Genomic DNA, 26,594 nt, shown 5'->3' on the forward strand with positions numbered 1-26,594 from the left:
TCCAAATTAAAAGCTCTTATTTAAATTCTCCTCAGTGCCCACTTCCCAACAGTAACCAGACTGGAGCGGCCACGTTGCAGTGCGGACAGAGCTGCTGGCCCAGTGCTGCCAGTGCAGGACCCACCAGGAATAAGGAGAGTGCTCCTCGCCACCCAGGCTCTGTGCAAATGAAGGCAGCCCCAGGCCTGGGTGATGCCACCGCCCCAGCTCCCGCGGCTGGGGAGCCACTTCACGCTGCGCGGTGTCCCCCTACCGCCATGCCGCTCCCTGCCTGGACAGGGGCTCTGCCCGTGCCATCAGTCCATCAAGTTCTTGTGCCATGGCTGGGCTGTGCCACCAAGGGCCCCCACCTAGACCTGTTTGTGCCAGCTCAGGCCTGCAAAGGGGCCATGTGCCCAAGAGGTGGCAGGAGCTGCCGCGTCCCTTCCCAGCCAGACGGGTGCTGCCCTCATTTGCGCCTGCCAAAGATGGACTTCTTGCTGGGGTTCTTCTCGCCCACACTCAGGCCAATGAGTAGCCGCGCCTTCTCATCCTCCTCCTGCTGCTGCTGGATGGTCCCGTCAGATTTGTTCTCCAGCTTCCCTCGGGCCTCAGCACCAGCAGCTGGCTTCAGGCGCAACTTCTCCTTGATCACCTGCGCGGCGGAGAGAGGGTCAGGAGACAGCACGGGCGGGGGAAGGCCAAGGCTTGTCCTGGCTGCAACAGCTCAGCCACAGACCTGACTAGGGTTCGTGGCCTGGGGCTCCCCTGCACAGCCTGCCCCAGAGGCAGGGACTTGGCAGCAATCTGGGCGAGCAGAGTGAGCCTGGCAGAGACAGCAGTGCCCACTCCAGCCCGGGCATTTCCAGCAGCCCCCCAGACAGCTCATCTGCAGCCTGTCATTTAAATCCGCTTCTGTACCAAGTGACTGGCGGCCAGCTAATGTGAGGCTGATTTTTTGAAAGGCCCCAGCGGTGACCCCGGCAGTTATAGGCCGGTCAGCCTGGCTTCAGGACCGGGGAAATGGGTTGAAACTACAGTAAAGAGCAGAACTGTCAGACACACAGAGGTGAGCGTGATTTTTTGGGGGAAGAGTCAATATGGATTGTTTAAAGGAAAATCATCCCTCACCAATCTGCTAGAATTCTTTGAGAGGGTCAACGAGCATGTGGACAAAGGGGACCCAATGGATAGAGTGTACTTAGATGTTCAGAAAGCCTTTGACAAGGTCCCCCCTCACCAGAGGCTCGTAAGCAAAGTAAGCTGTCATGGGGTAAGAGGGAAGGTCCTCTCATGGATTGGTAACTGGCTAAAAGTCAGAAAACAAAGGGTAGGAATAAATGGTCAGTTTTCAGAAAGGAGAGAGGTAAATAGTGGTGTCCCCCAGGGATCCGTACTGGGACCAGTCCTAGTCAACATAGTCATAAATGATCTGGAAAAAGGGATAAGCAGCAAGGTGGCAAAATTTGCAGATGATACCAAACTACTCAAGATAGTTGAGTCCCAGGCAGACTGCGAAAAGCTACAAAAGGATCTCACAAAACTGGGTGACTGGGCAACCAAATGGCAGATGAAATTCAATGTTGATAAATGCAAAGTAATGGAAATTGGAAAACAGAATCCCAACTATACGTGTAAAATGGTGGGGTCTAAATTAGCTGTTACCACTCGAGAAAGATCTTGGGAGTCACTGTGGATAGTTCTCTGAAAACATCCACTCAGTGTGCAGCGGCCGTCAAAAAGCGAACAGAATGTTGGGAATCATTAGGAAAGGGATAGATCATAAGACAGAAAATAACCTATTGCCTCTATATAAATCCATGGTACGCCAAAGTTTGAATATTGCGTGCAGATGTGGTCCCCCCTCTCAAAAAAGATATATTGGAATTGGAAAAGGGTCAGAAAAGGGCAATAAACATGATTAGGAGTATGGAACGGCTTCCGTATGAGGAGAGATGAATAAGACGGACTTTTCAGCTTGGAAAAAAGACGACTAAAAGGGGACATGATGGAGGTCTATAAAATCGTGACTAGTGTGGAGGAAGTTAGGAAGTGTTATTTACTTCTTCTCATAACATAAGAACTAGGGGTCACCAAATGAAATGAATGAGGGAGGCAACCTAGTGACAGAGGATGTGGAAAAAGCTAATGTACTCAATGCTTTTTTTGCCTCTGTTTTCACTAACAAGGTCAGCTCCCAGACTGCTGCGCTGGGCATCACAAAATGGGGAAGAGATGGCCAGCACTCTGTGGAGATAGAGGTGGTTAGGGACTATTTAGAAAAGCTGGACGTGCACAAATCCATGGGGCCGGACGAGTTGCATCCGAGAGTGCTGAAGGAATTGGCGGCTGTGATTGCAGAGCCATTGGCCATTATCTTTGAAAACTCGTGGCGAACCGGGGAAGTCCCGGATGACTGGAAAAAGGCTAATGTAGTGCCAATCTTTAAAAAAGGGAAGAAGGAGGATCCTGGGAACTACAGGCCAGTCAGCCTCACCTCAGTCCCTGGAAAAATCATGGAGCAGGTCCTCAAAGAATCAATCCTGAAGCACTTGCATGAGAGGAAAGTGATCAGGAACAGCCAGCATGGATTCACCAAGGGAAGGTCATGCCTGACTAATCTAATTGCCTTTTATGATGAGATTACTGGTTCTGTGGATGAAGGGAAAGCAGTGGATGTATTGTTTCTTGACTTTAGCAAAGCTTTTGACACGGTCTCCCACAGTATTCTTGTCAGCAAGTTAAGGAAGTATGGGCTGGATGAATGCACTACAAGGTGGGTAGAAAGCTGGCTAGATTGTCGGGCTCAACGGGTAGTGATCAATGGCTCCATGTCTAGTTGGCAGCCGGTATCAAATGGAGTGCCCCAAGGGTCGGTCCTGGGGCCGGTTTTGTTCAATATCTTCATAAATGATCTGGAGGACGGTGTGGATTGCACTCTCAGCAAATTTGCGGATGATACTAAACTGGGAGGAGTGGTAGATATGCTGGAGGGGAGGGATAGGATACAGAAAGACCTAGACAAATTGGAGGATTGGGCCAAAAGAAATCTGATGAGGTTCAATAAGGATAAGTGCAGGGTCCTGCACTTAGGACGGAAGAACCCAATGCACAGCTACAGACTAGGGACCGAATGGCTAGGCAGCAGTTCTGCGGAAAAGGACCTAGGGGTGACAGTGGACGAGAAGCTGGATATGAGTCAGCAGTGTGCCCTTGTTGCCAAGAAGGCCAATGGCATTTTGGGATGTATAAGTAGGGGCATAGTGAGCAGATCGAGGGACGTGATCGTTCCCCTCTATTCGACATTGGTGAGGCCTCATCTGGAGTACTGTGTCCAGTTTTGGGCCCCACACTTCAAGAAGGATGTGGATAAATTGGAGAGAGTCCAGCGAAGGGCAACAAAAATGATTAGGGGACTGGAACACATGAGTTATGAGGAGAGGCTGAGGGAGCTGGGATTGTTTAGCCTGCAGAAGAGAAGAATGAGGGGGGATTTGATAGCTGCTTTCAACTACCTGAAAGGGGGTTCCAAAGAGGATGGCTCTAGACTGTTCTCAATGGTAGCAGATGACAGAACGAGGAGTAATGGTCTCAAGTTGCAGTGGGGAAGGTTTAGATTGGATATTAGGAAAAACTTTTTCACTAAGAGGGTGGTGAAACACTGGAATGCGTTACCTAGGGAGGTGGTAGAATCTCCTTCCTTAGAGGTTTTTAAGGTCAGGCTTGACAAAGCCCTGGTTGGGATGATTTAATTGGGGATTGGTCCTGCTTTGAGCAGGGGGTTGGACTAGATGACCTTCTGGGGTCCCTTCCAACCCTGATATTCTATGATTCTATTAAATGAATAGGCAGCAGGTTTAAAACAAACAAAAGGGAGTATTTCTTCACACAACGCACAGTCAACCTGTGGAACTCCTTAACCAGAGGATGTTGTTAAGGCCAAGACCATAACAGGGTTCAAAAAAGAACCAGGTAAGTCCATGGAGGATAGGTCCATCAACGGCTATTAGCCAGGATGGGCAGGGATGGTGTCCCTAGCCTGTGTTTGCCAGAAGCTGGGAATGAGCGACAGGGGATGGATCACTGGATGATTCCCTGTTCTGTTCATTCCCTCTGGGGCACCTGGCACTGGCCACTGTCAGAAGACAGGATACTGGGCTAGATGGACCTTCGGTCTGACCCAGTCTGGCCGCGCATATGTTCCCTGCCCTGCCCAGAGAGACACTCGCCATGGGCACAGGCCCAGCACAACTCAGGAGAAGATGAGGAGGGAGGGCAGCAAACTGGAACCAGACAGCAGCAGGCACCAGCGTGGGAGGGGGTATAACTCAGTCCCCAGGGCTAACAGAAAACCTGGAGCAGATCCCCCCCCTGCTCCTTCAGTTTGGGGCTCCCGCAGTGGGGGGAGGGTCCGGGCCCTTACTTGTGCTACCAATGCCTTGCGGCTGTCCCGCTTCACTGCCATAGCGAAGTCCAGCCACGTCCACGTGTTGTTGTGATACTCCAGGCACGGCAGCACCAGGTTCAGGTCACCCCAGTCCACGCTGTTCTTCTCGCCCTGCGCCAGACAACGTGTCAGACCCCGCGGCCAGAGCCAGCCAATCATGGGCCTGCGCCGCTGGCCGTGTTCCTACAGGCTCGGAGCGAGACCCAGCAGCCAGAACCCCTGGGCTCATGGGAGCGGAGACGGGCAGAGGGGACCCAGAGCGGAAACGGGGACACAGGGCCCCTGCTGAGGGCAGTGTGCTGGGGCCCAGGAATGGCCTCCTCCCCTCTGCCCCACGGCTCAGAAGAGTCATGCATCCCAGCCAGACAGACAGCAGTGACAGTGCACAGGAAGAAGGCAGGGGCTCCCTGCCCCAAGAAGGTACCAGGCACCCTGTACTACCCACGGCCCGTGGGGCAGAGAGAGGAGAGGCAGAAAGTGAATTCAGCTCAGCCCAAGCGGGCAAGGGAAAGCCGTGAGAGCAGCCCCTGGGCAGCCCTAGGGATAGGGCCAATCAAAGGGCAGGGCAGCCCCTCACACACAACCCCTCCAACTACACCCTCTGGGGCCGGCCCCACCCCAGCACATGCCAATGGCTATCCCCTCCCTCTCCAGCACCCTCCAGGGCCGGCCCCACTCCAGCACACGCCCACAGCTGTCCCCTCCCTCCCTGGCACGGGACCACAGCTGTCCCCTCCCTCCCCAGCACCCTCGGGGTCACCCTGCCCCAGACACTGTGCTGGAGGCAGGCACTGACCTTGTAGCTGACGCAGAGTGGCACCTGTGGGATCTTGATGTAGATGAAAGAGTTGTTCATCGCCGCACGCTCCTTCATCTTGTCAATGTCGTCCACGGGGTGCTGGGAGGGACAGAGCAAGAGAAGGGGGAAGAGATGCACAGCTGGCCACTGGACCAGTGGGAAGGGGGCGGATCCAGCTCATTCAGGAGAGCAGCCAAGGCTCATCTCTCTTCCCTGCCACGTGCCAGGGGACCCAGGATGACACCCCCTGGTCTGCACCAGCTGCTCAGCATGCAAGGGGCAGCTTTGCTGACAAGTGTGAGGGTAAGTGGGTGAATCCCTCACAGCCCTGGGGCAGAACTGCCCAGCCCACTGCCCCCAGGCACTGCGGGAGCAATCGCTGGCTCTAGACTGTCTGAGCCTCAAGAGGAGCCAAACAGACGCTTCCTGGGGAGGCTTTAAAGGAGACTCCCCGCGAAAGCAGTGGGGTGGGTACCTCGGGGGCTTTCCGGAATGACCTCCTGACTCCTGACGTCCGGTTCAGTCCTTGAGCGACTCCTTTCCCTGGGCCCAGTGAGTCTTCAGCCACAATCAGCTGCCTCGGCTTCACCACGGGCATCCCTGAGAGAGAAGGGAGCACTGTGGTTATCCAGCCTGACCCACTGCAGTATCCCCACACTGATCCCTGCAGCCAGCCAGAACCCTGGCTGGACTAGGGCAGAGCTGGTAGAAACAGAGACACTCAGTGCACCACAGAGTGCACCAGGTCCTTCAGCTGGTCCAATGGTCAATGACCCTCACTGCTAAAAATGGGCACCGTATTCCCAGCGTGGCTTCAGCTCCCAGCCCCTGGGTTTCGTTCAGCCTTTGTCTGCTAGACTGAGGAGCCCTCTCCGCTCACAGACCTTCCTCCAGGTAGGTATTTACAGACCGCGATCAAGTCACTCTTCCTCTTCTCTTGGCTAGCACTGGCTGAGCTTCTCTCCCGTCACCGTAAGGCAGGTTTTCCAGACCTCGAATCGTTGCAGCTCCTTTCTGAGCCCTTCCAGCTGGCCCATGTCCTTTCTGAAGTGTGGACCCCAGCACTACCCCCGTAATGGTCTCCCATGGGCCGTATGCAGTGGGATCACCTCCCTACGCCAGCTCCATATTCCTGGGCGGATCCAGCCAAGGATTGCATTTGCCCTCTTAGTCAGCCCATCGCTTCAGCTGGTTTCCACCATGACCCCATGTTCCTATCAGAGTCCCCACTTTCCAGAACACAGCCCCCCCGTAAGTGAGAGCTGCGTTCCTGGCTCCTAGCTGGAGGACCCAGCCTTTGTCTGCATTAAAATGCAGGTTGGCCAAAGGCGCCCAGCTTCCCCGGTGATCCACATTGCTCTCAAGAACTGCCCTATCCCACCATTATCCACCACTGCACCAGTCTGGGCCTCAGCTCCAAACTTTACCCCCCAGGGATTTAATATTTTCTTCCACACCACTGACAAGAGACTGAATAGCATTGGGTCGAGATTGGACCCAGGGGACCCCACACGACGAGGAGTCCCCATTTACAATCCCCGTTGGGGGTCTCTTGGCCAGCCAGCATGTACCCCATCACTGCACTGAGTTCAACTGGGGGGGTCGAGCTGGCCTGTGCTAGGCCCCTCTCTTCCTCCCCACAGAGCACACTCACCCGTCGTCACCAGCTTGGATTTATCCTCCTCATCCCCCACCTCCTCCTCCTCCACGCTGCGGCCAGGGAAGAAGAAGCCCATCATCCTGTGGAAGAACTGGTGCGTGAGCTGGATGGTCAGGGGCACCACGTTCACCTGCAAGAGGAGCAGTACGTCAGGGGCCAGTGCACAAATCCTTGTGCCGCCCTGCAGCCCAGGGGACCCTGGCCCCCTCACCCAGATATCCAACCAGGATGGGTGCGCCTGCCCTGTTGCCTACAGCACCTCCTACTGGGGACACAGAGGAGCAGAACACCAGCCCCGGGCCTGCCTACCGACCCCTAGGATCCACCCGTAGCCTCACCTCAAAATGTTCCTTGATAGAGATGCCTCCCACTGGCGGACGGACCTTGCTGAATATCCGCAGAGCCAGCTGCCGGCCCGACTGGCAGGAGCTCTGAGGGCGCAGCGCCACCTGCAGGGCATAGATGGGGATGCAGAGACGGTGGGGGCACAGCCAGCCACAGGCCCAGCTGGACCTGGTGACCCCTCTGAAAACCCCACCCACAGGCTGGCTGCCGCCACGCCCCCGCCCCGGCCAGGGCCCCACTCAGCCTCCCGCTGGGCTGGTACTTGCCTTGTAAAGGGCGTTGGGCAGGAGGTTGTTCATGGTGACCCAGCCCAGCTCCAGGAGATGCTCTGCCGTGTCGTCCGACTTGTTCACCTGCAAACAGAGCCATCAGGCTGCGGACCCCCGCGCACCCCTTGCCCCTCCTCCTCAATGGCGGAGCCCGCCCGCTGGGCCCGGTACCTTGCTGTAGAGGAAGCGCTGCAGCTCCAGCTCAGCGATGCCCAGCTGCCCGTCTTCCTCGGTGAGGCGCCACCGCGCCTGAGCCAAGTAGAACTCGGTCCGCCGGGCCACACTCACGTCCTCCAGCTGTTTGCGCAGCTCCATCTTGTTTGCCCGCTGCAGCTGGAAATCTTTAAAACACCTGCCCAAGCAGGCGCGGGAAAGCCGTGAGAGCAGGCCCTGGGCAGCCCCGGGGCTAGGGCCAGTCGAAGGGCAGCCCCTCAGAGCAGCCTGGGGGAGAGGAGGCCTGGGAGCCCCGGGGAAGCAGAGCCGGGGGGCAGTGGCGTGGTGGCTTTGGAAGGCGGTGGGACTGGGCAGCACCAGGGGGGCAGCAGGTCTTGGGCAAGCTGCCTCCCTGCTCTGCACATCAGGCTGGTGGGGGCTGGTACCTGATGAGAATGTTCAGCTCCTCACTCTCCAGCTGCAGATCAGCCTTCTCCTGGCTCAGCTGCAACTGCAGCTTCTGGTTCAGCTCGAGCAGGTTCTCGTTCTTACTGTCATCCTGCAGGGACCGAAGAGCCGGCATCAGTCAGCACCTCCCCAGGCTAAGCAGGCCCGACCCAGGGACCTGCAGTCCGCACGCCCAGGCCTCACCTTCATGATGGAGTACATCTGCTTCTCCAGCTGGCGGATCTGGGCCACGTGCTGCCTCACGGCCTCCTGCAGGTGCAGGATGCTGCTGCGCTGCTCCTCAGGGTTGCTGGAGATCTCCAGCTGGAACCGCACCCTCTGCTTCTTCTCGCTGTGCTCCTGAGGCCAGAGAGAGACAGGAGAGGTGAGGGGTCTCTGGGGAACTCGCTACGCCTGCGCACCGCTCAGGCCCACGGGTACCTTGCGCTTGGGCTCCACGTGCAGCAGCAGGTTGTTGACGATGTCCAGGATCATGGCATATTGCGCCGGGTTGGTCGAGATCTCCAGGTCGTGGTGGATCAGCGTGAAAGTGTCGACGGCTCCTGGGGAGCGAGGAGAGGGACGGGCGTTGGGGCAGCCCCTGTGACAGCCAGGGAGTGCTAGGAGAGCACATGGGGGGTCGGTATAGTCCCTGGGAGCTGCAGAGGGAACCACCTACGGGGCTAACACACAAACAAGGGCCAGGGCTGGGGAGACCAAGTCCACCCCCTCCCCCAGGCAATGACAGCTCAGAGACGCTACACAGGCCCCAGCAGGCACAGACAAACCCGTCTCTCCAGCCCACAATGCTCTGCCACCCTGTGCCGGGCTTTGCTGGAGCGCGGTATGAATTGTGCACTTGGCTGTGAGTGCCGTTCCCTGGCCTCCGAGAACCAGGCAGAACGAACCGGAGATCAGCACCAAGAAGGGAAAGCAGAGACTGCACCCGGTGCCAGACACCCCAGGGCCCTACTGACCGGAGCCGACTGCAGCTGCCCAGCTCTGATCCAAGGGAGATACAGCCCCTACTAAGGGTTACACGAGAATTCGGCATGTTGAGGCCTGTGGTCGTGGCCTGCCCCCAGGAGCTCCCTCCCAGAGGGGAGCAGAACGACCCAGAATGCGCAGGCCCGCACCCTCCTGTTTCTTCAGCAGATCCTCCTTCTCCTGGTTGGCTGGGGCGTCGGGTGGCTTGATCTGTGTGGCCAGCTCCGGGTCAATGTCATGGCTGTAGCTGATGTAATACATGCGACAGCTGCACCGGGAGATGATCCTCTGCACCTGCTGGGTCTGCTGGGCTTCTGAGGGGTGATTCCAGTCTGGGGGCCAAACATGGCAGCTGTCAGGGCCGGTGCTGCCACCCCCAGGTATGAGGGCCCCGATTCTCAGACAGTCTGATGCATCAGAGTGCAGGGGCAAGGGTAGGGGGCAGGGGGAAAACCTCTGGGATCTGAACACAAGGTGGGGGAAGGGGATGCACGTAAGTCCTCTGGAGAGTTACCCCAGAATGTTTCCTTGGGCAGGGACCCCAAGCCCATCCCAGCGTGGGGCGCTACAGGAGAGGGACAGAGCTCTCAGCTGGGCTGGCTCTGCTTGTCCCTCAGGTGACAGACAAGGACCAAGGGTAAAGAGAGGGCCCAGCAATCCCCGGGTGCTGGTGTGAACGATTCTCAGGCCCGAGGCTGACCTGTGGTGGTGCTGACCATGCCGCCCACGGCCTGCCCACTCTCCATCAGCTCCTGCACCGAGTCCAGGCTCCTTTGCCGATGCTCCTCGATGTTCTTCACCTGGGGCAGGAGGGACACTGGTGACTCCCCAGGCCTCGGGCCCAGCCCAGCCAGAGCTGGCCGGCTGGGGGGCTTGTCCCTGGGGCTGGCTTGGCACCCTCTCCCCCAGCTGCCTGGCACTGGGATCCTGCCCTGCCATGGATTTAGGGGGCTCCAGGGCTGCCCTCACTTTTAGGCCTCTGCGTCTCAGCACCCTGGGGCTGTGGCTGTGACAAACCCCTCCCACATGGGAGCCAAAGAGCCGCGGACCCCCTACCCCACCTGAGTTCACTCCGGCCAAGCAGCCGGCCAACAGCAACCAACCTCCAGCCACAGCTGGCCGTCCTCCCGCTCAGCGGGGCTGCTCTCAGTGGTGGCGAAGTACTGCATGCCATCCAGCAGGCAGGTCCACGAGGTCTTCTGCTTCAGGGTGTCTCCGTACCAGGCGGGGTGATGCAGACACTGCAGCAGCTGGGCCTTGGCAGCCGACACAATCACGCAGCCCTCGGTTTCTGCACCACGCAGCACCATCTGCAGGGGAACAGGCCCCTAAGTGACCCTGCCAACTCCAGGACGGGGCGGCCGAGCCGGGAGATAAACCAGAGCCACGAAGGCCTGCAGTGTCTGCCCCAGCGGCAGCGCCAGGGAAAGAAAGACGCAGCTGAGTCACCACCTCTCCCAGCAGGGGGCGCTGTAGGGAGCGGGGCAGGAGCTCTGGCTGGCCTGTCCCAGAAGCAGCCTGGCTGGGACCGGGGTACCTGGCAGTTGACCAGCTCAACGAGGCAGTTGCGGGTGAAGATGTCGTCGGTCTGGCAGGCAGCGATCCCACACAGCTGCTCGCTGGCCCCCGACTCCTCCTCCGTGAAGACCACGAATTTATCTGTCTCCTCAATGAGCTTCTGCAGCATGTAGGCCCCTGGGAGCAGACGGGGGTGGCGGTCAGGGCCGAGGGAGAGGGAGCCAGCCCTTGGCCAGCTGACTGTGACGGGAGCTGAGGTGGGTCAGTATCGAGGGAGGGAGGCCCCTGGGAGCAGACGGGGGGGGTCAGGGCCGAGGGAGAGGGAGCCAGCCCTTGGCCAGCTGGCCATGGTGGGTGCTGAGGTGGGTCAGTACTGAGGCAGGACATGTGTGGAACGAGCTGTGCAGCTCTGGGGGACGGGGCTGTGTGCCGAGCGGCATCCCGAGGGTCCCACCCAGGCGGCTGGGCACTCACCCCCCGAGGAGCCTCGCTCGCTGGTGGTGCCAGTCCCCCTCTGCGGGGGAAGGGCAGCGGACAGCAGGCGTTGTTTCAGCTTCTTAGCTTGCAGCTGGGTGTCGATCTTCAACCCCTTCAGCGCCTCGGTGGACAGGTTCCGCTTGAGCACAGCCGCCTTCTTGTAGCCGTCGTAGAGGCCAAAGGCGATGTCCCGGTTGGTGGTGGTCCAGGACGCCCGCAGGTCCACCAGCTGCAGCTGGTGGGTGTGGAAGGCGTCGGCCCCATCCCGCATGGTCAGCTCCTGGAGCCAAGCCGGGGTCAGACAACGGCCAGGGCAGAGCGACTCCCCGCTCAAACCCGCCCAACAGCAGGGAGGCCCTGTGGCCAGTAGGGAGCACCCTGGCTGGGAACACCCGGGCGTCACCCCCAGCAGGGTGGCCTTGGTCATGTCACTGTCCCTCTGGGCCAGCTGCCCCGCCCATGCTGAGCTCTTCGAGAGGGTGATCAGCGGCACCCAAGGCTGCTGAGTCTGCAGCCAGTGGGGCCCTGTTCAGTTTCTCCCTCATCCAGGGCTCACCCTGCAGACAGCCAGAGCGCTAGTCGCTGGCCTGTTCCCTGCCTCGGTGCGGGAGGGGTCTGCGCGCAGCGCGAGCCAGTGGGTACCTCTTCGGCCGTGCGGTTACTGTGCCGCTGGTAGGTGAGGGAGGACAGGCTCAGCAGGTGAGTTTTCTTCACCAGCGAGCCGAGCTGGTGGTCGGCGCTCTCGTCGCAGGTCGACGCCATCAGGTGCACGGTGACGAAGCTCAGGTCGCTCACCATCTGTGTGATGCTCCACTCCGAGATGAGGCGCCGCATCACCGTGCCAGCTGGGGGCAGGAGAGAGCCATCAGTGGGGGGACCTTGCCCCTCGCCCCCACCCCACCCTGCCAGGCAGGGCCCCCAGCCTCACCTTGGGGAATGAGCCGCTGAGTCCCTCGCGTGAATATGTGCCCCTGCCCACACTCCAACTGGATCCCCCGCTGCTGGGCGAAGGAGGCCCAGTAATGCACCTAAGGGAAGCAGACCCAGGGCGCTGAGCTGGGGGGGACGGGACGGGACGCAGGAGAGCAGCCGATGGGGGAGAGAGACAGCCGACGGACCTCGCCACACTGAGCTGGTGGGGGCAGGGAACGCGAGGGACCTCACCAGCCGCAGGGCCAGCCGCAGGGCCAGCCTTGCGCCGCGCAGGGGCCCGGCCTCACCTGCAGCTGGGGGAAGAGCGCCGTGTAGGAGAGCTGCTTGTAGTGCTGCCCCAGCTTCTTCTTGCCGGGCTTCATGTTGCTGAAGAGCTTCCCGCGGCAGATGGGGCGCGTCACGCTGGTCCAGGTGGCCCAGAAGTTCTGCATCCAGCGCAGAGTGCTGCTGTAGAGCAGGATCCGGGGCTGGGACAGCTCTGAGAGCAACACACGGCAGCACTGTGCACACGGCAGCCACTGCCCGGCCCCCCCGGCCCCTCCCTCGCCAGGAGCCCGCCCTCCCTGGGATGGCAGAGCCCACGAGCACTCAGCTCGTCCCCTGGCCAAGGTAGGCAGCGGGGGAGGGATACAGGGGATCTCCAAGGACCCCCCGCCTCCCAAACACAGAGCCCCAAACCAGCAGCCCCCAGAGCTCCTAGCAGGAACGGCCACGCTCCAGTCAGTGGCTGAGCAGCAGCTGGCACGGGGCCACGCTGGCTTCCAGCAGCTCTGGAGTGCCCTTGCGGGGCAGCGCTCACCCCCGCCCGGCCGGGTCAGGTCCATCCGGATGGAGAGGTTGAGGTTCTCGGAGCGGAAGGCCCGGTACGAGTCATGGTGCTGCCCCACGGGCAGCTCGGGCACGAACTCTGGGGAGCGCAGCACCACACTGTGATGGTCGTGGGGGTTCCCATGGCAAAGCCACTGCAGGTCCAGAGTCATGCAGAGCTCGGGCAGGTGGAGGAAGCAGCAGTCATCGTACCTGCTCAGGGAGAAGGTGCTGGGTTGCTCTCCAAGATCACAGCCCCCATCCCCCGCCCCCTGGGCTGACACTCACTTGGAGGCCGTGCGGACGTTGATGTCCAAGTCGCCCTTGAAGACGAATTGGCCAGGTCTCCAGAGGAAGGCCAGGTGGCTCCACTCCCAGTGCATGTTCTCGGTGGTGTTGTACGGATCCTGCAAGACACAGGCGGAGCGTGAGGCCGCCAGGCCGTGGGGGGGCCCAGGCGCCCTGGACGACCCCACGCGAGTCTCACCTCGGTGGCCAGCTGGTGCAGGTTGGCCTGCTCGACGTCCAGGTGCCAATCCCCGTGGAAGAGAAGGCGGCTCTTATCCCACCAGGGCAGGGTGGGGCTGGGATCCTCCGAGGCCTTGGTGAGGAGATCCACAGACTGGCCAATCAGGGTCCAGGCCGGGTCCCAGCATGGCCCCCAAACAATGGTGTACTGCAAGATCTCCGCTAGGGACACAGACAGCGGCTCAGGGCAGCTCCCGGTCCCTGCCCCAACCAGATACAGCCTGGCCCAAAGTTACTTTCTGCACCCTCCCTTCCACAGCGCTGCCCCAGGACCCCCAAAGCTACCCAGCGCAGCCCCACTCCAGCATCCTGACCCCAGGGGGCAGGATCCCAAACCCCAGGCACTGCCCAGTCCCTGGGGTGGGGGGAAACGTGGGCCCATCACTAATCCTCCCTCCACTCAGCTCAGAGGGGAACAAGCCTGCTTCGCACCGACCAGCACCTGCACCTCCCCCCACAATTCCCGGTGTCTTAAGCCTGGCCCAAGCTCACGGTCCAGAGTGCCAGGGATAAGGCCACCCCCAAATCAGTGTGACCCTGTCACGAGAGCGGTGCTCCTCCAGTCCCAACTGGAGCCCACATGGCCCCCCAGCCCCTCCCAGCCAACCCAGCCCAAGCTCCTTCAGCAAGAGCCAGAAGGAGCCCCACTCTGGACCCCAACCGCATGCCTGCCTGTAGGATCAGGCCCCCCAGAGCCCACTTACAGTGGAAGTCATGGTAGAACTTCAAGGGAGGCATGTTCCTCTCCACAGCAGCATCCCCCCATGGCGCTCCCAGCTTCAGCAGCTGGCGGCGGCGAGAGCAGGCCTGGCCGCTCTGCTCCGTCCCGATCAGCCGACCCGAGAGCTGCCAGTCCCGGATCTCAAACAGGTAGCGTGGGTAGTCACGGATCCGCACTGTGGGGCAGAGCCAGAGACCACGCTGACTGCCGGACCAGAGGGGAGCCTGCGTTAGACTCACCCCCAGGGTCCCTGGGAGGGGCCATGCATTCAGTGGTCTCTTCACTCTCCCCAGCCTCTGGGCAAGAGGCCGAGCAGGCAACACCCCCCGCTAGTTCAGAGGGACCCTACGTGGGGGAACCACAGTGCTTCCCACTGCATGTGGCCTGGGTGCCCGTCATGCCCCCACTTTCATGCCAGGGAACCAGAGCCCAGAGCTGACATGGCCATGGGGGCTGAGGAGCCCCATAGACACACTCACCGAAGAAGGTCTTGACGCTGCCCTTTAGCATGCGGCACCACTGGGTGACCAGTTCCAGCCCCTCGGGTGGGAAGGGGCTGACGCTGTCCAGGTCCTTCATCTGCTCCAGCACACGCTCCACGCCGTGGAAGGACTCATCAGCCAGGGCCACCAGCTCCAGGCTGGAGAGGGTCCAGGTGAGCAGAGCCTTCCGCATAGGCATGTTGGCGTACAGGCGCCGGGAGCGCTGGATGTAGATCTCTATGTTCTTCCTCTCCAGTGAGGCATAAAGCTCCTCGATCTTGCGGGCGGGCAGCAGCTCGCCATGCTGCTTGCGCAGAGCCGCCACCTTGGCGTCCAGCAGCTGCAGCCGCTTGGCGCTCTCCTTGCTCTCGTCCTTCATCAGCTCGTAGTTGTCCCGCAGCTTCACCTCAAAGACGTCGTCCAGGAAGACCCAGGAGAAGTGCTGCACCTTGAGCAGGAGGTCCGGGGGCAGGGCCGAGGTCCGGGGGCGGCCCTGCCGGTGCAGGCTCTTCAGCCACTTCTGCACGCCTATGGCCTCGTCCAGCGTGCGGGAGAAGTCGTACTGGTAGGGGAGCTCGATGACGACGCTGGCAAAGGAGAAGGCCCAGACGCGGTTCCGCAGGGTGCGCAGGGTGGGGAAGGGGCTGCGATGCAGGATCATCTCCTCCAGCTCCGGCAGCAGCTGCACCTCCACCTCCTTGAAGCTGAAGATGCTGTGCTCGTCGAAGCCGGCGGCCAGGTCAGGGCAGTAGGCATGGAGGGCACTGCCGTGCCAGCTTATCGAGACCCGCTCCGCCACCAGGCTGATGTAGCTGGCCTCAGAGACGAAGGCCGTGACCTTGGCAGAGCTCATCTCCAGCGTCAGGTTGAGGACTCTCTTTGGGAGACCCTGGGCTGGGCTGGGAGGCTTGCTGGGGCTCACTGCCTCAGCGGCCTGGAGCTCCGGGGGGAAGGAGGGAGCACCCCTTCGGCCCAAGGTGCTCTGCAGCATGTCACGGCACTGGAGCGTGGCGAGGACGTGCTCATACAGATACATGTGGTCAGGGGGGCTCCACAGAAGGGTCAGGCCCTCGCCACACTGGACCTAGGGCACAGAAAGAGGCAAGCGGGCCTGGGTCTCTGCTCTGTCAGCGCCTCTTAGCACGCCCTGGGGCCGAGAGAGCCCAGGAGGGCCAGAGCAGGCAGGGGCCGAGCGAGCTCCCCCACTGCTCTGCTGGCCACCTCACTCCTGACCCCCCCTCCCCCCTCCCCAGCCCTGCTACATGCTGCAGCAGAGGCCTCCAGCCACAAGGCAGGGTGTGACACGGATGCACAGGGCCTAGGCTGAGAGCCCATCGCTCGCCCTCACCTGATAGCCCCACTGAAGTCCCAGTGTGAGTGGGACGATGAGCAGGTGCCCTGACCTGATTGGTCACTCAGCCCCCTCCGACTCAGCCCACGGGCACATCTTTTGCCTGGCACTGCCATCCCAGATTGCCCTCTGCCAGGACAGCGGCCAGCACCTACCTCCAGGGCGTGGACACTACTGTGGTAGGTGAAGGAGAGCATGGAGATGCTGAGGATGGGGCAACGGATGGCTGGGGCTTTGCAGCAGGGCTGCATCTTCTCAGAAATGCTCTTCACCAAAGCCAGCGCCATGCCCTGGATGCTAACAGTGCAGCTCTCAGCACTGCCCAGGGCAATCAGCGTGTCCAGCCTCACCTCCAAGGAACCTGGCAGAAACAGGAGGTTATCTCTGGGGGCAGGACAGGGCACAGCCCTCGAAGTCCCCCGCACTGGGCAGTGCAGGGAGGACCAACAGCTGCCGACAGCCAGGACGAGACAAGGACTACTGCCTCCGTCTGGCTGGCGCAGAAGGTCCTGCGGGATGGCTGCCCGCCCATGGTGCTGCCCCCGCCAAGCAGCCCCACCTGGTCACTTACCCACCAGGCTGGACAGTGTGAACAGGTTCACATCCTCCACCTTCAGGTCCACCTTCCAGAGCAGGCCTGCAGACTCCCCCAGGGAGGGGGCTGGCTCCACCAGAGGCTCTGCTGGGCTGGCCCCTGGGTGCAGCAGGGACAGGACCCTGGAGAGGCACTTGGTGCAGGTGTCCGACGACTCCACCTGCAGCCCCTGGATGGTGCAGTCCAGGAAGAGCGTGTCTGCCTGGGCGCTGGACATGCCCAGGGGCTGGTTGTAGCTGCCCTGCAGGGAGCACAGTCCAGTCACTGGCTGGCAGCTCGGAAACTGCCACATTCCCACTCCCAGCCCAGCCCAGGCAGAGCCCCTCCCCACTGCAGGGTCCGGGGGGGAAGGAAGCGCCTCCCCACTGCCTCACAAGGGAGCCGCGCCCATGCCTGTTGGGGCGGTGGGGGGGAGCTGATCCTCCCTCCCCCGCTCTGGCGGGCCGCCCCTCTCACCTGCAAGTTGAAGGAGTCAAGGATGAGGGCCTCTCCCCACACGTGCATGCTGGGTGGGTGCGGGGCTCTCTGGATGTGCGAGTCGTTCCCCACGCGCCAGCACAGGTGGTCGATGGCCAGCACTCCCCGCTGGTGCACGCTCTGGGGGCGCAGGTGCTGGTAGTCTGAGGGCACAGAGCAGGAGGTGAGCATGGGCCGGGGCCCTCCGGACGCCCCGCTGGAGTGTGCGAGGCAGGGGCCAGCGTGCTCCCCTGGGGCTGCGGACCAAGCTGCTACCTCACCCCCGGAAACAATCCTGACCCAGACCCAGGAGCTGAGGAACTGCTGCAGAGCAGTGCCCATCCAGGCCTCCCCGCCAGGCTGGAGCACCCATTCCCATCACCTTCTGCCCCTCCACGCCATGCCAGAGGGCCCCAGCCCAGACCTGCCTCTTCTCTGTCAGCTGCAGGCACTGCCCTGGGAGCCACAGAGCCCTTTCCAAAGCAGAGGAGGGGCCCCATGGGCATGGCAGCAGCCAAAGCCCAGGCCGTGCTCTGCCCAGGCTGGGTTGCATCCGCCCTGTCACGTCTCAGGCTCCTACCTGCAGAGACGGTGTTGAAGCCCAGTGCGAAGGGTGGCGTGTCCCCCAGCTGCACAGAGATGCTGACGTTGGATAGAGAGGCAGAGAGGATGATGGGAGCCAAGATCTGGGGGCAGCTCCTGCCAGAGGGTGAAGAGCGCCATGGGATTAGTGAGCCCAAGCCCCCCTGCTACAGAACAGGGCTGGAGGGAGCTCCTGTCCCAGGGCCACAGCAGGCCACATGCCAGCCCAGCCCCAAGGGCTGCTTCTCGCCTGCAGAGAGGCCAAGCTGCGCAGCTCCTGCTGAGTGGAGGGAACCAGGCCATGCTCTGGGCCAGGGCAGGAATGCTCCATGGGGCAGGTATCACACCGCTCGCGGCACTTCTGGGGCCCGCCCGGTACAGTTTCTGGCTCACCACTGGCTGGGGTTGGCAGGCAGCTCCACGGAGGTAGGTTACCACAGCTCCTCCCACAGGGCTCAGCGAGGTGAGTCCCTCAGGTGATAGTCCCCGGGGGGGCTGCATTTACTGCTTCCCAGAGCCCAGCACACAAAGAAAAGGCTTTTTGCATAAAGGACCCCCAGGCCTTCCTGTGACTCAGAGCCAGCCAGGGCCCCACAATGCAGCAGGGCTGGTAAGGGTTTGGCTAGGGCCCCTCAGGCTGCTGGCTGACCCAGGCACGTGGCCCCAACCTGGGGTGGATTGATGTTCTCTCAGCACTGCTTTTCCCCTACGAAGAAAGGCATTCGCTTTGTGGGGGCTAGCTGGCGACTGGCAGACATCCGTGTAGCCCCTGAAGAGAGGTAGCCCCGTCTGGAGGGTGAGACCTGGGCCTCCCCATGGTTGGGAGCCTGCAACCTTAAGTGGATACCCTGGAGGAAGCTGGCGGGGAAGGGAAGGTGCAGTTAACCCTCAAACCGCGGCACTCTGTGTGCTCTGCCCATGCTCCGAGGGAGGTGACCATGGCTGCTGAGCACCCTAGCTGGAGACCAGGGGGTGGTTAACGACACCAGCCATCACCCTCCCTGGGTCCATATGTACCTTCGCCTGTGGCTCTGGAGGGGGGCCGGTACTCCTGGGCCCCGGCACTCCTGGGCCAGCGCGGTGAGCCAGTGAGAGAACTCTTGGTGGCGATAGTGGACAATGCAGGTATTGAGCAGAACAGCAACTGACAGGTCTATGGCCGTGACCTAGAGATGGGGAGAAGGGAGGTGTGAGCAAGACCTCTTCCCCGCTGCTCACGCGCATGTCAGCAGGCCCAGCCGGCTCGGTAGGTGCCAGGACACAGCCGCCAGAGTCACGCACTCACCTGCACGCTGGCTTTCAGGGAGTTCAGGCACACGATACGCTGGCGGCTCTGGGACAGCAGCAGGCCATCTGTGGGGAGAAGGGGCGGCCATCACCAAGCAGAGCTATGGGCGTTAGCCAGCCACCCCCACGCACATGCTGCGGAGCTGGAGTACCCAGCCCCACCCATTGGGGCAGAGAGTGGTGTGGATCTCCCTTCCTCCTCCCGCAGTCCCCTGGACAGAGCCACTCCTCCCGCAGCAGCCCCCCGCACTCGCCTTCCAGCAGCAGCTCAGTGCTCATCTGGCCCAGGTCGGAGGTGGGCATGAAGTTCCGCAGCGGGATCTGCTCCTCGTCTCGCTGATACAGGAACTGCAGCAGCTTCAGGGTCCACGTGAGGTGCCTGAACCCACAAGAACTGGAGCCAGGCAGAGTCACAGGACACCCAGAAGGGAGCCACAGCTCCACCACCCAGCCCCTCCTGCCCTGCCCACTGGTGGCCAGCATAGATCCCGGGCACGGCCCAGCCCTGCCCCATCACTGCCAAGCCCAGCCCGTGGCAGAGCGCTCCTCACGGCCTCAGAAGGGAGGGGCGACCAAGGGAGCACAGGCCATGCTCATTCTGCCCCCACTCCAGAGCCACCCGGAGCCTGGCCCATGGCCTTCTCACCCACAGCAATCCTGCCTCCCCCAGGGACCACTCACGTCTGGACCCTGCTGGCTGGAGGCCCTCAGGGAGGGGATGCCCAGCAGAGGGCAGCCAGGGGAGAGGCATGGGCCTCAGGAGGGCGCCTGCAGGCGGGAGGGATAGCAGAGCCGCTGGGCTGGGCATTCGGGCCTGTCATGGTGCCAGCTCCCCATTACCTCTGCTGGCTGTTCACAGACAGCACCACGTTGGTGTTCTCCAGCTCCACCTTCGCCTTGCTGGGGATGAGCTGCAGAGTGTGCAAGCTCAGCAGGGGCAGAGACTTTGGGGCCTCCCCGGGGCCTGGGAGCAAGGGATAGACCTGGTCACAGGCAGGAGTCTCACCCCAGAGCTCCCCACTCCCCCCAGCAGGAGGCAGCAATGGCCTGACCTGCCCAAGAGGACCCCTGGCTGGGACCCAAGACAGCATAAACCACCCCATGCCCATTCTGCCAGACGCATTCTCAGAGGTGCAGGGAACATGGGGGTCCCAGGGCACCCTCTCCCTTCCCCGCAGCCCCCCGAGACTTCCCAGGGAACATGGCTGGCCGACCTGGGGCCAGGCAACCTGGCTGGTCCCCTGCGCCGCTGCGTCTCACTCCGTTGGCTGCCCGGCGCAGCAGCTCGCTGCAGAACAGCCCCTCATGCAGCTCTGCATGCAGGGTCCACACGCCCAGGGTGATGCCCACCAGCTGCCGTTTGCTCACGTTGACCTCCATGGAGAAGGTGAGAGCCAGCACCAGCTCTGCCAGGCATGTGTCATCCTGCATGGGGGGCAGAGGGTCAAGGAGAGCGAGATGACATCACAGGGGAGGGAGCCCATGGTGATGGGGGCAGCTTCTAGCCACTCCATTTATGTGCATCGGGTGCAGCCCTGCAGCCCACAACCGGTGCCCACAGGCAGCCTGGTCACAGTGCAGAAAGCAGGAGGTTGCAGTGTCCTACACCCCCCCGAGGCTACAGCCCCACCTGGCAGCATCGCTCGCCGGGCTCCAGGACTGGCCAGCATCTCCAGCTGGGAGCCCCTGTGGTTCACGCCATGCCTCCTGGTGCCACACCGGGTGGGCTCAGGTGATAGGCAGCATGAGCTCCCCAAGAGCAGGGGCTGGGCAGCTGCAGGGCCCCCCACCCTGGATACTCACCAGCTGGCTGCTCTTCAGCACCTTGCTGTTCACCTGGGACAGGGTCACCTCACAGTCCAGGCTGGGGGGAGAGCAGAAGAAAGCTCAGCTCAGACCTGCCAGGCACAGAGGGGCCCTGCTGCCCCCTAGCCAGGTCTTTCCAACTTGGGGTCTGTGCTACAGCCCCCGGAGCATCCACCCTAGAGTTGGACCATGCAGCAGGAGGCTGCCACCCGCAAGAACCAGGCATCACACAGGGGTTGGGATGGTCTCAGTCCCAGGAGGGAGAGGGTTAGGGTGCCATGCTCCTGGGGCGCCCTCCAGTGGCTAGAGAGAGCTGCTGACCAAGAGGGAGGGGGTAGAAGATGAGGATTTTAACAGCCCTTGGGAGGGTGGGCGGAAAGGATGTTGCCAGGCAGGAGTCCCAGTAGCAGGCCCCCAGCCCAGCTCTACAAGGCACGGGACGGGAATGGTCTCCCAGGACAAAGGCCACAACAGAGCTCTCGTGAGCCAAGGGAGCTGTACGTGGTTGTTACCCAGCCCTGGTCCCACAGGCCAGAGCAAGGGTGGAGTTACCGCTTCCCGTCGCTGTCCAGCAGCAGGCGCGTCCTGGTGAGCTGGATGTGCCACAGGGACTCGGAGGTGGCCACGTGCAGAACCATGATGTTGATGGACTCCACGTGAATCGAGAAGAGCTGGGAGCAAAGGGGCCATAGTGAGGAGCGTCTGCCAGGAGCTAGGCCTGCTCCCCGCCCACCCTCCTCCTAAGATCCAGCACATGGAGACTCACCTGGCTCAGGACTCTCAGCAGGGAGGGTTTAATGGGCAGGTCCCCCTTGTTCTCCTCTCTGCCGCCCTCAGCTGGAGCCTCAGGGACTGGGGACCCTGCCGCTGGTGCCTTCTGGAGATCCACGCGGACCCGCACCTCGCCGAAACACAGCGCGAGGTAGCGTCTGCGCAGAGGAACAGCAACAGCACGCATTACTGCAGCTTAACACAGCCTGGAGTCCCTCCCCTACATCAGCCCAGCCACCCATAGTGCCCCCATGTCCTGCCCCCACACAGTCTGCGCAGCCAGGGGAGTCACAGCTGGTCACTCCTTACGGCAGAGAGCAGGAGAATGTGACCTGCCGCAGCAGGCCGACGCCTACGGGCAGAGCTGGGGGACCCTGGCAAGGCAAGTGGAGTCAGGGTCTAGCCACGCTCCCAAGCACAGAAAGGAGAGCGAGGAAAGAGCCAGGGTGGGTACTTACGGCAGCTCGTGGCTCAGGAGTTTACTGGAGATCCAGACATTGTCAATCTCCTGCAAACGGACAGACAAAAAAGTCAGTGGAGCTACAGAGCCTAGCCCCACCCTGTAATGCTCACCCGTCCTGTGTTCTCTCCCCCCACTCCCAGCTCCCATTCAGCTTGCCAGCACACGGACTAGCTGGCATCACACTGTGCAGATGGGCGAGCATCAGGGTTTGAGTACGGGGGGAGGAAGGGCCTAGGGCCAGCAGTGGGGCTAGGTGGAAAGGACTAGCCACGTGGGGATTCACTCCAGTGGCTGCATGAGCGGTTGCCATGGGATGTGAGACCTCAGCGGGTCACTGTGGGGGAAGGCAGAGGCCTCGCATACCCGGAGGAGCTGATCCCCGTCACTCTGAGCGCCTCTAGTACTACGCCTAGGGGAATTCTGCACCACTAGGAGTGCGCAGAATTCATGTTCCCCGCAGATTTCTTTGCTTCCCTGCAGAAAAATGACTTTCTGATGGGGAAGCAAAGGGAAGCTGCAAGAGGAGTCACGCACCACTCCCTAGCAGAGCAGATTCATCATTTCAGGCACCCGGAGCAGCCAGCAGAGAGGTAAATCACTGCAGGGCTGGGGACACCCCAGCCAGTGGCTCCCACTCTAAGCTGGGATCAGCTGCTCGTCCCAACTGCGCTGGAGGCAGAAGAGGACAGGACTTCCTCTTTCCCTGCAAGGAGTGGCTGGGGCTGGGTCAGACCCACCCCCAGCTGCAGGAAGCTCAACATCCTCCCCTGCTTCCTGCCCCCATTGCTTCTCAGCTGCGGGGGAGGGAGGGGTCACTCTTCAGCAAGTTGCTCCCCCATCCTCCTGACCCCTGTGCATCCAGACCTCCCATACTCACTGCCAAGCCAGAACCCCCCTAGCCCTCCATACCCGAACCCCACCCTATTGAACCTCAACCCCTGCCTCTGGAGCCCCCTGCACCCAGACCCCCTCCCTCACGACCCCCACCCCTGCACCCAGGCCACCCTGTACTGAGCTCCCTGCACTCAACCCCCCACCCTGATAAGTACCCTCCTGCACCACCCTGAGCCCCCACATCCAGACCCCCAGGCCACTGACCCCCAACTAGCTGCACCCAAAACCCCATCACACCAAGCCCTATGCCCCCAGCACCCACACTCCCCTGCTGAGATCTCCACACCCAGACCCCTCCGCTGAGCCCCAACCACCTTCACCTGGAAGCCCCTGCAGAGTCCCCTTGCCCCTGCACCTGGAACCCCCCCAACGAGCCCCTGTGCATCCAGATCCCCCCACACCGAGACCCCCCGCTGAGCTGCCTGCCCCCAGATTGTCCCACACAGAATCCTCGGACCCCACACCTGGATTCCCCCCACATGAGCCCCTCCACACTTGGATCCTGTCTGGTTGAGTCTGCCCACCCACAGCTGGTGTGTCTGGCAGAGAGGGGCAGGGCCTCAGAGTGTTTCTGGGGCAGGCCCAGGCCTTGTGCTGAGTCAGGGTCGGGTGCAGCCTCACCGCTGAGTCTGTGTCCCTGGGGTGGGGAAGCTGCAGGGTGATCTCCCACCTTCGTGCAGCCAGCGGTCTGTGCTCCCCACCTCCATACTGGAGCCTCTGCATTTATTTATTGACAAATAAAACTTGCAGAATTTTAAAATATCATGCAAGGAATTTTTAATTTTTTGGCGCAGAATGCCCTCAGGAGTATAGTACCCACCACCGTCTGCTGCTCCTGCTGGAACTTAAGGCTGATGTTTTGGAGCCAAAAGAACCCAAAGGAACCAATCTTCAGCTCTGCCCGGAGCCTCTGACGACACCAGTTAGTGGCCAGTCGGCACACAAGCCACCTGCAGGCAAGTCAAAGAGAGATCGGGTAAATGCCAGGTCTCCGAGCGGGTAAATGCCAGCTCTCCGAGAGCCCCCGGAGGGCCTCCCTGTCACTCCCAATCTGAACACTTGTCCCACCCTCTGCTTGCAGCTCAGGAAACAACTCACCTCGCTGTAGGTCCAGCAGCAGCTGGATTAATCACAGCCCCATGGAACAAGCCCTGGGCAGGGACTTGATCACTGAGTCTCTGCAGCACCCACTGCCACAGGGCCCTACCCCTGAGTGGGGCATTGCCACAATATAAAGAGTAAATGTTGTGTGCCAATGCGGGAGTGGCACAGAGTCTGCGTTTGAACACGCCATGGCCTGGGCAGTGCCAGCCGGAGGGGGAAGCAGGGGGGCCACGACGCCTGTGCCCAGAGCCAGGCACACAATGGCCTGGGCAGTGCCAGGCAGGGTGCTTAGGGGAGCCTCAATCGGTCTCTTCTGAGGGGGCGCACAGAAACCCAAGTCCAGGGTGTCTGGGGCAACGGACAACTCCCCAGCTGCACAGTCCTGGCCCCCAATTCACCTCTGGGGAAATGTGCTGGGGCCTCAAGGCTGGGGGGCCTGGTTCGTGGGGTGATGGGGGCCCCCAGGGAACCCACCCCAGCCACTAGAAACGGCAGCTGTTCCAGTGTGCAGCAACTACACTCTGGGGTACCCGGACACCAGCACCTGCCCCCTTAGCGCCTAACGCTGCCCCTCACTCCCTCCCCATGTCCTCTGTTCCCCCACCTATGCTTGCCCCACACCCACATGCCAGCCCCCCCGCTCACCCCACACGCACCCCAGCCCTGGCTCACCAGCCCCCCAACACCGCGCACACACACCCTGGCCCCCCGCTCACCGGCCCCCACGCTCACCCACACACACTCCGCCCCCCCGCTCACCCTCCAGCCCCCCCCGCTCGCCCGCTCACTGGCCCCCCCAACCCCCGGCCCCCCCGCTCACCCACACACACTCCGCCCCCCCACTCACCCTCCAGCCCCCCCCCGCTCGCCCGCTCACTGGCCCCCCCCAACCCCCGGCCCCCCCGCTCACCCACACACACTCCGCCCCCCCACTCACCCTCCAGCCCCCCCCCGCTCGCCCGCTCACTGGCCCCCCCCAAACCCTCGCCCCCCCCGCTCACCCCCACACACTCCGCCCCCCCGCTCACCCTCCAGCCCCCCCCAACCCCCGGCCCCCCCGCTCACCCTCCAGCCCCCCCCCGCTCGCCCGCTCACTGGCCCCCCCAAACCCTCGCCCCCCCCGCTCACCCCCACACACTCCGCCCCCCCGCTCACCCTCCGGCCCCCCCCAACCCCCGGCCCCCCCGCTCACCCTCCAGCCCCCCCCCGCTCGCCCGCTCACTGGCCCCCCCCAACCCCCGGCCCCCCCGCTCACCCACTCCAGCCCCCCTCCACTCACCCCACACCCTCCCTGGCCCCCCACACACCAGCCCCCCCCGTTCACCCCCCCGACACCCGGCCCCCCCGCTCACCCACCCCCGGCCCCCCCGCTCACCGGCCCAGCACCAGCGCGCCCAGCAGCAGGGCGAGCAGCGCGGCGAGCGGCGGCGGCAGCATCGCGATCGCGGCCCCGGCCCCGGCCCAGGAGCCGCCTCTGCGGGGCCGACCTGCCGCGAACCCGGAGGGCGGCGCCGGGAAGGCGGAGCGGCCGGGCCGACAGGGGCCTTCCCGGAGTGACGGGCCCGGACCGGCTCCGGGCGGGGCGCTGGAGGGATCGGCTCCGGGGGGGGCCGGCTCCGGGGGGGGGGGCCGGCTCCGGGGGGGGGGGCCGGCTCCGGGGGGGGGCTCTGGGGCTCGGCTCCGAGGGGGGGCGCTTGGGGGGTCGGCTCCGAGGGGGGGCGCAGGGGGGGTCGGCTCCGAGGGGGGACGCAGGGGGGCTCGGCTCCGATGGGGGGCGCAGGGGGGGTCGGCTCCGAGGGGGGGCGCTTGGGGGGTCGGCTCCGAGGAGGGGCGCTGGGGGATCAGCTCCGAGGGGGGACGCAGGGGGGCTCGGCTCCGATGGGGGGCGCAGGGGGGGTCGGCTCCGAGGGGGGGCTCTGGGGCTCGGCTCCGATGGGGGGCGCAGGGGGGGTCGGCTCCGAGGAGGGGCGCTGGGGGATCAGCTCCGAGGGGGGACGCAGGGGGGGTCGGCTCCGAGGGGGGGCGCAGGGGGATCAGCTCCGAGGGGGGACGCAGGGGGGGTCGGCTCCGATGGGGGGCGCAGGGGGGGTCGGCTCCGAGGGGGGACGCAGGGGGGGTCGGCTCCGAGGGGGGACGCAGGGGGGGTCGGCTCCGAGGGGGGGCGCAGGGGGATCAGCTCCGAGGGGGGACGCAGGGGGGGTCGGCTCCGATGGGGGGCGCAGGGGGGGTCGGCTCCGAGGGGGGCTCTGGGGGATCAGCTCCGAGGGGGGACGCAGGGGGGGTCGGCTCCGAGGGGGGGCGCTTGAGGGGGGTCGGCTTCGAGGGGGGCTCCGAGGGGGGGCGCAGGGGGATCAGCTCCGAGGGGGGACGCAGGGGGGGTCGGCTCCGAGGAGGGGCGCTGGGGGATCAGCTCCGAGGGGGGACGCAGGGGGGGTCGGCTCCGAGGCGGGGCGCTGGGGGTGTCAGCTCCGAGGGGGTTGGCTCCGAGGGGGGCTCTGGGGGATCAGCTCCGAGGGGGGACGCTTGAGGGGGGTCGGCTTCGAGGGGGGCTCCGACGGGGGGCGCTGGGGGTGTCGGCTCCGAGGGGGGCTCTGGGGGATCAGCTCCGATGGGGGGATGCAAGGGGGGTCGGCTCCAATGGGGGGCGCTTGAGGGGGGTTGGCTCCGAGGGGGGTGCTGTCGGGAGCACTGTGGGCTGAGGGGATCTGCTCCGACAGGGTGAGGGGTGCTGTG

General features: G+C 62.9%; 1 protein-coding gene across 4 annotated transcripts; it reads right to left on the bottom strand.

Annotated features, from left to right (window-relative positions):
- On the bottom strand, positions 1-25,354 carry BLTP2 (bridge-like lipid transfer protein family member 2). 4 transcript variants are annotated; one of them, XM_073315103.1, is made up of 39 exons: positions 25,237-25,349; positions 23,578-23,707; positions 21,859-21,908; positions 21,396-21,558; positions 21,182-21,300; positions 20,627-20,687; positions 20,038-20,248; positions 19,664-19,787; positions 19,078-19,202; positions 18,822-18,889; positions 18,554-18,702; positions 17,535-17,653; positions 16,955-17,118; positions 16,475-16,739; positions 16,059-16,264; positions 14,550-15,636; positions 14,054-14,245; positions 13,309-13,511; positions 13,110-13,228; positions 12,814-13,034; positions 12,302-12,492; positions 12,010-12,109; positions 11,724-11,926; positions 11,079-11,361; positions 10,624-10,781; positions 10,190-10,396; positions 9,787-9,886; positions 9,236-9,418; positions 8,541-8,662; positions 8,304-8,459; positions 8,099-8,211; positions 7,671-7,851; positions 7,497-7,583; positions 7,224-7,334; positions 6,880-7,015; positions 5,701-5,825; positions 5,223-5,324; positions 4,403-4,537; positions 1-634 (listed from the first exon to the last, which is right to left on the bottom strand). In XM_073315103.1, the coding sequence occupies exons 1-39, from the start codon at positions 25,296-25,298 to the stop codon at positions 449-451; spliced, it is 6,717 nt and encodes a 2,238-aa protein (XP_073171204.1). In that variant the 5' UTR covers positions 25,299-25,349; the 3' UTR covers positions 1-448. The 4 variants fall into 4 exon arrangements, with proteins under 4 accessions (XP_073171204.1, XP_073171203.1, XP_073171205.1 ...); XM_073315102.1 differs by having other exon boundaries at positions 19,078-19,217; XM_073315104.1 differs by lacking the exons at positions 23,578-23,707; positions 25,237-25,349 and adding an exon at positions 23,379-23,552 and having other exon boundaries at positions 19,078-19,217.
- Between the last annotated feature and the right edge of the window lie 1,240 nt (positions 25,355-26,594).

Source organism: Lepidochelys kempii, chromosome 17 (assembly GCF_965140265.1).
Source record: "Lepidochelys kempii isolate rLepKem1 chromosome 17, rLepKem1.hap2, whole genome shotgun sequence".
Classification (NCBI taxonomy): Eukaryota; Metazoa; Chordata; order Testudines; family Cheloniidae; genus Lepidochelys; species Lepidochelys kempii.

Excerpts from the sequence above, each read along its gene's own strand:
- BLTP2 (XM_073315102.1), bottom strand. The coding sequence starts at position 25,298 with ATGCTGCCGCCGCCGCTCGCCGCGCTGCTCGCCCTGCTGCTGGGCGCG. Across the intron at positions 14,246-14,549 it reads CAGCGTCAAGACCTTCTTCG|TGCGGATCCGTGACTACCCA; the intron begins GTGAGTGTGTCT and ends TCTGCCCCACAG. Across the intron at positions 7,016-7,223 it reads CTATCAAGGAACATTTTGAG|GTGAACGTGGTGCCCCTGAC; the intron begins GTGAGGCTACGG and ends CTCCTCTTGCAG.